Raw genomic sequence first — 14660 nt, forward strand, 5'->3', positions numbered from 1 at the left:
TGCAGGGACTGTAATCTGTCGATGTCAAAGTCCAATTTGAAAGCATGTGATTGTTCCTAGTGATTGTAGTTTTAATCAATTTGTAGTCGGGTCTTTCACCTGAAAGGAGTTCGCGCCTCGAAAGTGAAATACTTCAGCGTTTGCTCAAATTTTCCTCAAACAAACTTTCGACACTTCTCTGACCAAATCAAGAACAAAAATCCGGCGTCATCATGCAAATTTTTGTACTAGAGAAATAATTTTCCCAATATTTAACGATATTTGAAATTCTAAATCATGGCCGCCATTTATATGCCATCTTTATTAAGTGGGGGAATCCAAATCCCGAATTGCACAAAACCAGGCCGGTGAAAAACTAATTTACTCCGTCAGCTTGTAAATGAGCACACACAAGTGGTAGGCCACAAGAATATCGTAAGTTTGAGAGTCCGACAATCTCTCTGTCACCGAGGTGAATGCTATGTACGTAAAGCAGGAACACTGTACAGTGCAAGAAATACTGACAAATAGTCTACATTTGCGACAGTCCTCAACATAAAATTTTATTCTTACATATTGTCATCATCTTAAAAATATGTTCTGTCACAAGCTCGTATCTAGTAATACGATCATTTTGAGGCTAGTGTAAGTCCTATTTGACAAAATTATCTTAGCGATATATTATGGGCACATGGGAGCGCCCTCAATCGACGAAATCTTCGGAATGAGTTATAAGTTTGTGAGCCGTAATCTCTGCTCACGGGTCCGTTTCAGTTGCCCATCGTGACCTCCAGGGCTTCTTTCACACGCGTACATTCCCCCCTCAAAACTGTTGGCGTTAATGGGCAACCGATTTCTTTCGATATCACTGATTTTCCTAGCCATCCCTCTTCATGATTGTTGTGTACCATGATAATACGTTGACTGAAATCTGAAGGCGTTGCGTTCAAAACAACGATAAGAACCTGAGATGCGGCAACAGGCTGGCCTGTCGTTTTGGTTCAAAGAAAACATACTGGCGATGGAAAAGCTTTCTTTTTCTGTTCTCTTCACGTGATGCTGAAACACGTCTATTTGGCTCATTAATCTGCCCGCATACCGATCTTATTCTATCGGCACAGATGAAAGGCAGGCGTTGACAATGTACATTTGAAATGGGATGGCGGCAATTTGGCAATTTCGTCATCCACGGAACGGTGACTCAACAGGTATGGGTCGGTATAAAAGCGCCCCCTTCTCCTGGAAGAAATCACACTGACGTTTTCCTACACGTGTTCTCTGATTCGTAAACCATCACTTCTATCGGACTAACTGGTACACTCTCACGCAGTCGTTGCCAGAGTCCGCAACGATTACTCTGTACGGCTCGCAGAGTGATACGGCGATGCCGCGCGGTTTGTTCAGCTCGTCCTCGATACCATCAACGCGAGATATAAACGAACCCCGCGCCGTGAACATCTGCACGCGGTGGTTGCTGCAGACGAATATGTTGTCACCGCTATCGACCGCCACACCGGATGGGTGCTCGAACTTGCCGTCACCCTGTCCCTCGGAGCCGAACTGGTAGAGGAAGCGCCCCTCGAGTTGTAGACAAGAACCTTGTGGCCGTTGTAATCCGGCATGATGATGTGGTTCTTGCTGTTTATGGCGATAAATTTCGGCGCCTGCGGCAACATGTCGGGGGAGTTCCTCTCCCTGTAGCGGAAGCTACCGGCCCTTGTTCCGTAATGAGTGAAACACACAATCTCCGACGGATTGTCAGGCTGGCCCTGAGGTATGTCGACCACGTGTACTTGTCGTCGGTTGTCCAATGCGATACCAAGCGGCTTGGTGAGCCCACTCTCTCCGAAGACGAACGGCGTCGCAGAGCCATCGCGCCGGAAGCAGATTATGCTTTTGTTTGTTCGTTCGGATACGATGACTTCCCCCTTTTCCGTCGTGTCGACATCGTACGGTTTGAACGGAGCGCTCCACACACGGCTCTGAAGCGTGTACTGGCTCTTGCAGCGGCCGTAGCTGTCGAATATGTACACGCGCTGATCGTCGCTACTCACGGCGACGATGTCGCCGTCGGGCGTGATGGTCACTCCGCGCGGGAAAGTCAGTCGATGTTTCCAATTGCCCCGATCCTTCATGAGGAGAGAGAGCCGCCGCTTGAAGGTTGGTTCAATATCGGAAATTGTGAACACGAGCCGAAATTTGTATGTTGTGTGCAAATCTCTACTGGTGGTGACAACGCCTAGTTTCTCCGACGTCAGGTAGCTTGGAAATTTGCTGTTGCGAACGAATTTAAACGACAGGGGGTCGGGTAGATCGATTTTCTCTTGCAGGAGTTCTCGCATTTTTCGTCAGCCTGTTTCTCCAGGCAAAGAAAGCAATGTCGTTGCTCTGGTTCAGCATGACCTCGGCGAAACTACACGATTTCTCTATCCTCGCCATGAGAATTTCCATGTTTTCTCGCCTTGTGTGTATTTCCTGGCTCTCGTTGAAGTGTCCCTCGCGAAGTTGTTTTAAAAGGCCTTCCTCGTGTCGGCGAATTGTCTCCACCAGAGAGCTGGAAATCGCGCGGACTTCGCGCTCGGCATGCTGCAGGTCTCGGTCTAAGTCTCGCGAGAATTTGTCTACCTCTTTCATTTGTCCCTTTAAGCGGCCAAGCCTCCTTGTCATACTTTTTTTGAGCGACCACAGGGCGGATCGTCTTTTAGTTAGCGCTTCCTGCAGGGGTATCTGACTGTGTTCAGGCTGTTTATGATGGTAAACGGCGCACTCGAGGCATATTGGTATCTTGCACGAATCACAGTACAACTTTATCTGATTACCATCATGCACCGGGCAGACAATCGGTCGTATGAAAGGCGACTTGTTGTGGAATGTCGCTTCGTACTCCCCGACCGATATCTGCTTGTGAGTCTTCGTCGCTTTGAGGTTTTTGTGAGAATTCGAGCAAATGTCACACAGAAACTGGCCGCATTCCACGCAGTAGACCCTGACGCCTCGGTCACAGCCTCCCTCACAGAGTCGCCCGTGGGTCTCCTCGGCCAGATGGTCCTCTCCGCCCCAGTCGATGAAGTCCATTAAGTCGTTCAGAAAGTAGCTGTCGGGGAGTCCAGCGATCCCCTGCGGCGCCAGCTTGTGCGTGCGCCGGTCCAGCGGGCAAGTCACGGTGTTCTTACTACTTTTGGAGATGGACAGCAGACAGTCCATGCAGAAGGAATGGAAACAGGGGAGGATTTTCGGTCTCCGGAAACGGTCCAGGCATATCGGACACTGAAGGAAACGCTCGTCCAGCTGCTCTCTCGAGAAACTTGCAGAAGCCATAATTTTGACGAGGCACTCGTGGTTCTGAAAAAAAAGCACAATACAGTTTAGAAACAAGCCGTGCACATAACGTTAAAGTATATCAAGCGACCATTGTTAAGTCAGGATCAAGTCCAGACACGATACTAACCCACCACAATGCAGTTGAACCAAATTGAGCGGGAAAGGGACAGCATAGCGCAATTGAGACACATTAGAGCTCGCAGTTCGAGATATACCTCTCGGACATCTCACTCCAGAATTTCAATTTACTGTTACAATCTGTTAACACTATTACGATATAATGTTGTGAACTGGTCGAGATGTTCGAGGTGTGCCTGACGACATTAAAAAAATACAGTCTAACATATTCTAATATACATTCTGGCACCGTACACCCAACTGTAAGTGTATTTTATATGCAGCAAAAGATAGCACACCATATCAGTGTACAGCAGCAATTGCAATCACCGTATGTAATAAAGAGGATGGTGATCTCTCTCTCTCTCTCTCTCTCTCTCTCTCTCTCTCTCTCTCTCTCTCTCTCTCTCTCTGGATGAAATATTCTAATATTGTCTATAATAGTAATTATATTATAGCTTTGTCAATACCAGTGAATTTTGTGACGTCATACCCATACATTATTACTGATAATGTATTCCATTATTCGGCATTGCGGCCGCACAGCGAGCAAGTTTTTCTTTTGAAAACGAAAAAAAGGACTGCGCATTTCAAAGGAGGGAAAGTATCGGATAAACCATGGTAATACACAAAACTTTAAATCTTGATAATGGTGCACAATATTGATAATAATGTGTTACTGTACGATTTATCACATTTTTTTGAGTCCTCACGCATGCACTTGTCGTCTGTCTGGCTGGCGCTCAGCATGTCCCCGTCCGATACGCTGGTTGTACTACTACGTTTGTTTACAACATGGTTCGCTTCGTTGCCGTATAGGTGAAACAGATCTCAGTACGTTTGCAAACTCCTGACGATACTGGGTTTGACACATGGCATATTATGTATGTCAGTGGCCATGTAAAGTATGTAAGCGTGAAAGGCTACTCGAACCAGCCTTAAACGGGCCAACAACGGCAGCTTGCTGTCATCAACCTTGACCGGAAGTATCTACGGAAATTATTACGGAGCCATTCAAAGTCTCGGCCCAAGGTCAGCTACTACCAACAATCATGACGACCGTGGACACTCCGTTGATCTAACATCTCGGCCACTTAATTCTGATACACTGACTGTAATCGGAGACAACTTTCATTCATCGTTTTTTTCTCCTTGTCTGTGGTTTTACCTTGCCTTGTTCTCGATATCGCGACGGTACAGAAACCCAGTATGTTTGTCAACTGTACCTTTCAAGCACCCGTTTACGTCAAGTTTTCTCGTTCGCCGAAATAAAATAGCTCTTCTCAAGAAGCCATCGAAAATTAAATTTATAGACACCATTATTATTGAAATATAAACATTAGAATAACAATGTTGAACTCTGTTGATATCGTTTGCAATGAATGCTGTACTACTAGCGACATAATAATGATCGTATTGATCAGCTGATACCATGGCATGCAGCTCGCTGATCATGCTGATGTCGATGCATGAACATTCCGTTTTCTTCATCTCTGGCATTTCACCGTGTCGGCTTTTTGAATGGCATATTTTAAGGTGATGTTTCAAGTTTGATATAGACGGTAGGGATGCAGTTCCTTTTCATTTCCTTCGAAAAATACATCGTTTTTCAATTCAAAATGAACCGTGAAAGTGTTGGTCATTTTCTGTGCTGAACGTGCGTGTTCAGTGCAGTGCAGTGTGGAGTGCATGTGATGTGTGCAGAGTCAGGACGCTAACTGGCTTCAAACTCAGTTTAAATTCCTTTTTATTCGTTTTCTACAACTACAAATTCACTGGCATTGCCAAAACTATAAAATAATAGCAATAATGCACACCTCCCGGCCCATAATGGACTCAAGCAAACTTTGCACTCCATAATGTACTCGGCTTCGCCTCGTACATTATGTCGTGCAAAGTTTGCTTTCGTCCATTATGGGCCGGGGGGGGGGTGTGCATTATTGCTTAAATATATGATATATAAATCATATATATAATATATATATATATATATATATATATATATATATATATATATTATATATATATATATATATATATATATATATATATATATATATTATATATATATATGTGTGTGTAGGTGTATGTATATGTGCGTGTGCTCGAGTCACGTAAATGTGAACGACTCGCTGATTGTAATGCGCTGAACAAACTAAAACTGCGTTGTTTAATTTACTACAAGTTCACAGACACTTTATGATTAAGCCATGTTATTTGCGTTAATTATTCTAGGAGCGACGTTGTAAGTTCAAATTTGGTTTAAATAATTTGTTCTGTAATTCTCCAACAATGCTGAAAGTCGTGGCACCGCCCCCAACTCTCACAAGCATGTACAATCTTGGTCAACTTATATTGAACCAATAAATTTCTTGACTGTATATAAAAGGAAGCAAATGATTTCCAATTCAGAGCTTAAATTGTATGTCGAAAAAATATTATTGTATATTTAAAGAGGATAGCTGTATCTAACCCATAGCTCGCGATCGAGTGTTCCAACTATCGCGAACGCAGCGCTGTTATTTCTACGTCTCGACCAATCAGCTCGCTGTATTCAAGATTGCGCCGGGAATAGCAAACCCAGCGACTGTATACCACGAGATTTTGACCAGTTCACGACATGTGTGCACGAGCGATAGCGCGTGCATATATATGGAGAAAAGTAGTCAAAACCCGTTGCTGAGGTGGTTTATCGCTATTATATCATAATATTGAATTGAAATTCTGGCGCGAAACGTCAAAAGGGGATTTTTGTCTAGCTGAGAGCTCTTGCCTGTTCCGAACGGGATATATTGCGAATAGTGCACTGTTGTTTACACTTCTCGATCAATCAAACCGCAGTATTTTGCGCCATCAATATAGTGGTACGATATAATAGCCTATAACACATCTTTGAGGCCTACGGTTGCTCTAATGTTGACAGCTGACTGCCCCTACAAGGATATGCACTTGCCAAAAACCACCGGATTGCGTGAAATTCATCAAATTTGAACTTGCAACTACAAAGTGACGTAATCAGTGATCGGCCGTGACAATGAGAGATGAGAATCATGTGCTTGGTTGCAACTAAAAGGGTCCGTCGTAGATCATAAAAACAGAGGGACGCACTGGAAACGTAATTCCTTAATTTTGGCGTCAAACCCCCCCCCCAGGTGCGTGGAGTTGCTGTGTAGTATACATAGAGAGAAGGGGCTATGTATACTACACTGGCAACTCCATGCACCTGTGACCCCCCCCCCCCCCCACCCACTTCTAAAAAACAACGAAACTCCTCATTGATATATGGATTTAAGGAAAACAGTTGTTCAGTATGTACTGATAGGCCTAATAACAGCCAATCTTTCACGCCGGCACGGTGCGAAACCTACACACGAACAGAGAAAAACAAACTTAACCGTAAACGTGTACACCGAGCAGTCTGCATTCTTCTCCCAGAGATAATTGTTGTTGCTGTTGTTTTTTTTTTGGTTGTCGTAAACTGTGTCCAATTTTTTTCTCGATGATCATGAACACAGAGATAGTACTGCGTCGGAGCGTGTGATCACATTTGAGTCCCCAGTACACTTCTAAAAAAGTACACGAATACGTGCCCTGTGTGTGTATTATAATATTCTCTCTTCTGTCGAGTTTGTCTTTTCCGGTCTGCTTTCATCACACGTGTTGCAATTGAAATATCGTATTTATGATGGTATCACAGTCTGATTTTTGTTATTTTTAGTTTTTGTTACAGCGGGATCCTTATTGTGGTTCTGACGCACGCAAAACGAATTGTCGCCTTACGCCCCCCAACCCTCCCCGACCTTGAACTTGGGGATAACGTTTCTTCTAGTGCTACACCTTTTTTGATCAACAACGGTGCAAAAACTGAGTTGGGTCATTCACAAGTACCATTGAACACAGACCCCTGTCCGTCGAGTTTCAGTCGCTTAATGTTGTCTCATTTTTGGTGTTTTGGATTTTTTGTGTGCGTTTTTTATGATCCGACGAACCAGTGAAATGTGCTTTGACGCGAAATAGTTTCAACACGCCAGATCGCAGCTAGAAACGATTGCGCTTTTAATTGTGCGTCGCACATTCGGGGTCGTAAGACGCGACTGAGAGGTTCGGCCTCAGCTGAGCATTCACGAGGGAAAAACAAGCACCACCTTGAGCTTTACTGAACCAGGTCGTCCAGGTTACCTACCTTACACGACCCCACCACCCGTGGTCGGTGTAAATTCCGAATGAGCCCGAAGCAACAAGGGTTTGCTGGTGTCAACATTTGATAAAATCCTGCCCGGCTGGGCTAACTGGAACCTCCAACTCGCGTTTATTTGTTAAAAACCACCGGCAGAACATTGTATTGTGACTGCTCAAAAGGAAACGTGAAACGTAAAAGCATTCTTTCTTTTCATTGCTTTGGAAGTAGAGAAAACGTCCCAATTATGCCTAGGTTTTCAACAGTCGACGTGAGCAGTAATTTGGCGTGCCGAATGGACTGTTGGGCTTGGCTTCCCAAACGAGCTTTGGGGGTCAAGTCGACTTTTGACTACTCGAGGCGGAGACGTGTCGATCGAAAAAAAAAAACGCTGGCTTTCTCACGGTCACAGGAAAAGTTGGTTGTGCCCAAGGTCATTATCAGTAGCTACGCGTGATTGTATATCTTACAGCGTTCAATGAGTCGATCGAGCATATGCGGCCTGGAAATCGACCCATTGTTCGGCGCTCAGCCGGGAACTGAGAGCCGATCGCCGAGAATCGCGTAGACTTCATTGTCAGAAACTAGAGCGCGCAGCTAGGATAAAGAATGGAATCTTACACAACCTCGTCAAATCAACAACAATGATTTATCTGTGTTCGGCTGAGTCAACCAAACCGACGCTCTTTCAAACCACACATAAATGGATCAGTGTAGACTCTGCGCCTTCGTTCCACTGAATAGCGTGCTCTAACACTAATACCGGGCGTTCATATTCAAATTTAAACCCTTTAAAAAAGTACTATGGACGGCGCAACCATGGATAGAGATTCCTCGTATGAAGCCCATTTACGTGCGTGCACAGACAAGTCTTCAATAGGCTGGATGTTGTTGTTAGCCGTATTTTTACCGAACCCTCGCTTCAGCACGCACCAGAAATTCTCTGTATGTAGAGATATAATATATTAATGGTATCAAATCATAGTTTTCGAGGAGCAGATGATGAATATTAATACCAAAATGGATTAAGCTAGTTTTGTTATGGAATGGGTATACGACAGTGATCACGTACTCACCCTCTCGTTTGCGACGTGGCTGGTTCACTCTTGCTTAGCTTCACCACTTATCATGTTTGAGTTTGTGATTCCACTCAACCATTCTGTCCACATTTCCATACGTGGTGCATTTCCAAAAACGTATTACATTTTGCTGATCCGACGCACGATTCACCGAGCCTTCTAGGGCCTGGGGCTATCCACTCAATGGCTGGTTTCCGACGGAAATGAAGTCTATCGTCGCTGCTGAGGTCGAAGGTCAGAGGTCGTCCTTTGCATCGCACACCAGAGCAGCCAGGTCCTATATCTGTTGATTGGAATTCATTGGGCAAGCCCAGTTTAAAAGAAAAAAATTAAATAGAAACTATATGTTTGCATTGACATGGTTTTGTTGTCAGGAATCTGAGGGTGAAAAAAGGCAAGTAACCCTTTCAGCGCAGTGTGGAGCAAAATGTTGTTTCAGTGCTTGCCGGACTCTCTCTCTCTCTCTCTCTCTCTCTCTCTCTCTCTCTCTCTCTCTCTCTCTCTCTCTCTCTCATTTTTTGCTGTTTGTTTCAATATATGACCCAATGATGCTTTACAGGCATAGGGCCCATAGCATAGGGCGCTGTGTAGGAGGTAAGCTTATGGGACACTGCCATGAGGTGCGGCAAAAATATGATTCATGCTTATGAAAAATGGATTAAAGCCCCACTAGCTGTAACTCCTCAAATTTGTTGACCTCAAATCACTATCTTCTTATTCTCTCTTGGTTTTCTCTAAATTCTTCCTTCTGAAGGGATATGACAGTTACTGCATTAGGAAGCCATTCCTTTCAGTTGTGAAACATTTGACGAGTAAATTAAAATTTTAACAGTCATTTTGATTTCCAGCCATTTTCAAAATTGGTAATATTAAAGGAAACAGAACATACAATGTAACAGTTGAAAACATTCACCCCTATGCATTACATTGGACTACTCTGTGCAGTTTATGTGAAGATTTCAGTGCAGATATGCACAGTATCCTTGGTTTTTGCTTTTCCGCATGGGACGATGTGGGCTAACATTTAATTGCAGTGTAATCTTTCTCTTGTTCAAAATTGCACATACATTCCCAGGGGTTAGTTAATCATGAGTATATACACACAGCTAAATCAGTACTTTTTCACAAACTTATTTTAGTTTGAAAGTAAATCATAAAAATAATGCTAAAAGAAACAGCTTGTGGGGCTTTCATGCTTTTCATCCAGAGAGGATAAGGCAGCCTTTAGTAATTACAGGGGGTGGACTGGGGAAATTCAACGAGCACCAGTACTGTAAAATGTGACCCTCCTCCTTGTCCGGTATTCTAAAACTTGACCCTAGCCCCAATCAATGCAGTATTCTCCCAAGGAATAACTGAAACAGTATCAGCTAATTTACAGAACAATTAGTTTTATTGTTATGTAAGTTATGGAGGGGAATTACAGGGGGGAGGGCTGGCGTTTTGGGAGGGCTCGGATCGCAAGTTATCACGCAAGCATTTTTGAAAGGTTATGCATTTGCGGGAGGGTCACCATATTTTGCGCAACTATAAGGCGGCAAGATATGGCTGATATAGTGTTTCACCATAAATATCAAATCATAATACATGGGAGTCTATCAGGCAAACTATTGACAAATTTCCCCACACAACAAGCTATATCTGTACTTTTATATATGTCTGATAATATATGTAAATGTACTTTGCTTGACGTGGGAAGTAAAACATGCACATGTGTACAAGAAATTAGATTTTTGGATTTCATTGAAAATGTTGATTTACAATACATTGTAGTCCATGAAGTAACTATGAATAATTTGTTTTCCAATAAAAAAATAGGTAAATCTGTGTAGAAATAAATATTTGTGCTTTATTATTGATATAATGTATTTAATTAGACTGGGGTGGTTACAAGAGGGTGTGTGTGCAAGAAATAGGAGTTTGGAATTTCACCGATATATGATTCACTATACATGGTAGTCTATGAGGAAACAATGAATATTTTTTCAAATACAAAAATAGGTAAATCTATGTATCTATGAACGCTTGATTAATCATATTAATGCACCTGTAGGGTGGTTATAAGCGGATATGTGTGCAAGAAATTGGATTTTGGAATTTCACCGAAATGTTGATTCTCTATACATGGTAGTCTATGAGAGATATATGATCAATATTTTGACAATATAAAACAAAACTAACAATATCTGTGCATTTATAGACATTTGATAATTGATATACAGTTTACCATCTATCCCATATGTTTTGTCTCTTGTCTTTCACCAGTTTAGACTGTTCAAGGTGTTTAATGTAGGATACCACTGCATCTTTTTTGCTTGTGAAGCTTGTCGATAATGTGTCTGTATTTAAAAGAATCAGTGTATTTCGTCGGCAATTTCCTATTCAGGAAATATCAAATGGACATTTAAAGGTTTGGCCGTAAAATCAGCTTCTGTTAAAAGTGACCCTCTCCCAAGATAGGTTTGTAAAAAGTGACCCTCCCCCTTGGACAGTTTTCTAAAAAGTGACCCTCCCCAATTCCCACGGCCCACCCCCTCTAAAATTACTTAGGGTACCCTAAGCTTAATAGTCAGGATCGACTCGTTTGCGGCTGCGTGATGACATTCTTGTCACAAACATCGCCTCTTACCAGAAATTGGCGATGGATGTCAAGCAAATGTGAAGCCCATTCAGCATTTGATTCATGTTCACAGTTCACCAGTTTTGTAACTTTCTAATCACTGCAACACTTTGCCAAGTTAATGCATCCCTTATTAGCTCACGTGTGTAAACACGTGGGCTATTGTCATAGCGATGTCTGTCTGTCTGTCCGTGTGTGTGTGTGTGTGTGTGTGTGTGTTAGTGTGTGTGTGTGTGTGTCTGTCTGTCTGTCTGTTTACACGATAACTCAAAAACGCCTGAACGAATTCAAGTCAGATTTGGTGCACAGGTACCATGTGCTACTTGCAAGAACTGATTAGATTTTGGTCAGTGTGGCTTGCATATTAATGAAGTTATGCAATATCGTTTTTTTCCATACAATGGTTTCCCTATGGAGACGGTAATGACAGTGTAGGCATATATCAAGAAATACTGCACAAAATTTCATGAAACTTTTCACAGATGACAATCTAAGAATATTATGTTGAAACTGTGAGTGTCATGTCAATTATCTTCTCATTTGCATATTAAATGAACTTTTGTTATTAGTGAGATAACTCTGAAATTCCTGCACCAAACTTGATGATACTTGCAACAAATATTGATCTAATATATATGTAATTATACTTAGAAGCATTAGGCAGTGTCAAGTTAATAAATAGCTCATTTGCATATTTTATGAAGGTTTGTAATTAGTCATATAACTCTGATATAACTTAACCAAATGTGATGAAATCTGTTGCAGATACTGATCCGACTGATATCTAACTGTAGTGTAAAGCATTTAGTAGTGTGAAATTAATTAAGGGTTCATTTGCATATTTAATGAACTTTGTAATTAGGTATATAACTCTGAAATTACAGCACCCAAGTCAGTGAAATTTGGTACAAATATTGTTTTGATAAATATCTAATTGTACTGAGAAGCATTTGGCAGTGTCAAGTTAACAAATAGGTCATTTGCATATTTTATGAAGTTTAGTAATTAGTGATATAACTCCAAAATAACTGCACCAAATGTGCTGAAATCTGCTGCAGATACTGATCCGACAGATATCTAATTGTGGTGTAGAGCGTTTAGTTGTGTGAAGTTAATTAAGGGTTCATTTGCATATTTAATGAACTTTGTAATTAGTGATTTTACTCCAAAATCAAAGCATTAAATTTGATGAAACTTGCTACAGATGTTGATCTGATAAATATCCAATTGTACTGAGAAGCATTGAGCAGTGTCAAGTTAATAATTAGCTCATTTGCATATTCCATGAAGTCGTATAATTAGTCATATAACGCCGAAATAACTGCATCAAATGTGATGAACACTGCTGCACAAACTGATACGACAGATATCTAACTGTGTTGTAAAGCATTTAGTAGTATAAAGTTAATTAAGGGTTCATTTGCATATCTAATAAACTTTGTAATTAGGTATATAACTCTGAAATTTCGGCACTAAAATTTGGTGAAACGTGCTACAGATATTGACTTGATAAATATTTAATTGTGCTATGAATCATTGAACAGTGTCAAGTTAATGTAGGGTTTATTTGCATATTTAATGAACTTTGTAAAAAGTGACATTACTCTAAAATTACAGCATTAAATTAAATAAAACTTGCTACAAATGTTGATCTGATGGATATCTAATTGTCCCATAAAGCATTGAGCAGTTTCAAGTTAATTGACAGCTCATTCGCATATTAAATAAAGTTTTGTAATTAGTGATTAAACTCTTAGAGTACTGTGCGAAGTTTAAAAAAAACCTGCTACATATAGTGATAACATATATCTTGTTGTTCTGTGAAGTGTACTACTATTAATGAACCTGTTGTAAAACACGTGAGCATATTCAGTTCATATCTGGTTTTTAGTTTGCATGAAGCTGCCTGGCCGAAGTCACCAATTCGGTACGTACAGCCGCTATTTTAAAATTTGGATATGTGCACAAGGGATGTTGGGATGTTATGCGCAGCAACAGACCCGTTGTATGGTCCCATACGCACTGCCTCAGACGGGACGACCCCCTCCCTTTAACGAGCGAGTTCCTCGAGCGCGCACGTTGTGGTAATATTTCGCCCTTGCTTGATTGACGCTTGATATTTTCCAAATATTTTACTAAATTTCTTTTCATTATCACTATTTCATAAGCATTAGTCATATTATTAATTCTCCTGTACGTTCACCGTTGTCACAGTGTGGTTTCGGAATGAACTAAAAGGTTACGCGTGTATTTCCCGAGTGATTCGAAAACCGAACAGTCAGAAGCATGTACATTATTTTGTGAATTCAACGCAATAACCACTGATATATCCCATCAAAAATACCATAAGCTCATAATTATGGGATTCCCGAGTAAGGGGCGACAGCTGTAGAACAGAGTATTTACTATGACTGTATCACGTGGGGTTTGCTGAGTCTAAAATGCTCAAAGAAGTGAGGCTGCTAATTTATGATGTAAGTACAATTGAAAGTGACAGTGCACTGTTCGTGGAAGATGGGATTTTTTCTGATCATTTTTCTAAACTTTTAAAACCCCTTCGTCGTCACAGTCGCTGATAGCCTCGCTGTTCACGCGCACGGCATCTCACTTCGCCCGCCTACGGAATCGTAATTCAGCTTGTTTACTTTGCGCAAGGAGGGTGACCCTTGACACGATCAATGACGCGGCTGATATTGAATGCTGCTACGTATTCATCCCACCTGGTGAACCGAAAACAGGAGCAAACATTAATCGGATAGAGGGCGCTGCGTTTGGCTCCCACTGCCTCAGTTGCTGTACGCATCACAGGCTCTCAGATTATACAGCCTCTGTCTTTTTCCACGCTGTTTTCTTATGTTCACCAAAAAACACTCATGGCCCCCAAGGTTAGCATACAGTCAAACCAGCCTCGCTAGCTGTATAAGCTCTCTGAGCCAAGCTATTGGTACGCGCCACGCTAGTGACAACCAATACATGGGAAGGGAGGTCCAGATTGCACAATCAAAGACCGGCTGTGAGAATGTCAGCTACAGCTCTGGAACCAGACGCCGTGGAGTGTTCAGAGTAAAGTACAGTGCATCTGGGGAGTAATGTCTACAGGGGAGTAATTAGACATAAGGGAATATCTGACACGGTTTTGACCCTATGGCTCCAAAGCAAATAAAATTCGCCGTATTAAATAGTTTCTAACGGCTGCCATCGAAGGACTCTGATAGATTGCCATATTTAGGGTCCACTGTACGTCCTACTTTGACACACGCTAAGGCTGCGTTCACAAATAAACGGTTGGGGGTCGGGGCTGGAGGAATCGCGATTTGTAGATCCCACTCAATAACCTCAAAAATTTCAAGCCCCCCCCCCCCACAAT

General features: G+C 41.9%; 1 protein-coding gene across 2 annotated transcripts; it reads right to left on the bottom strand.

Moving 5' to 3' along the window:
• Positions 1–516: 516 nt before the first annotated feature.
• Positions 517–8871, bottom strand: LOC139130063 (E3 ubiquitin-protein ligase TRIM45-like). Of its 2 annotated transcripts, none has more exons than XM_070695781.1 (2): positions 8671–8871; positions 517–3321 (listed from the first exon to the last, which is right to left on the bottom strand). In XM_070695781.1, exon 2 carries the CDS (start codon positions 2319–2321, stop codon positions 1380–1382), a length of 942 nt encoding a protein of 313 aa, XP_070551882.1. In that variant the 5' UTR covers positions 2322–3321; positions 8671–8871; the 3' UTR covers positions 517–1379. The 2 variants fall into 2 exon arrangements, with proteins under 2 accessions (XP_070551882.1, XP_070551881.1); XM_070695780.1 differs by lacking the exon at positions 8671–8871 and adding an exon at positions 7601–7686.
• Between the last annotated feature and the right edge of the window lie 5789 nt (positions 8872–14660).

The sequence above is a fragment of the Ptychodera flava genome, chromosome 3, assembly GCF_041260155.1.
Source record: "Ptychodera flava strain L36383 chromosome 3, AS_Pfla_20210202, whole genome shotgun sequence".
NCBI lineage: Eukaryota > Metazoa > Hemichordata > Enteropneusta > Ptychoderidae > Ptychodera > Ptychodera flava.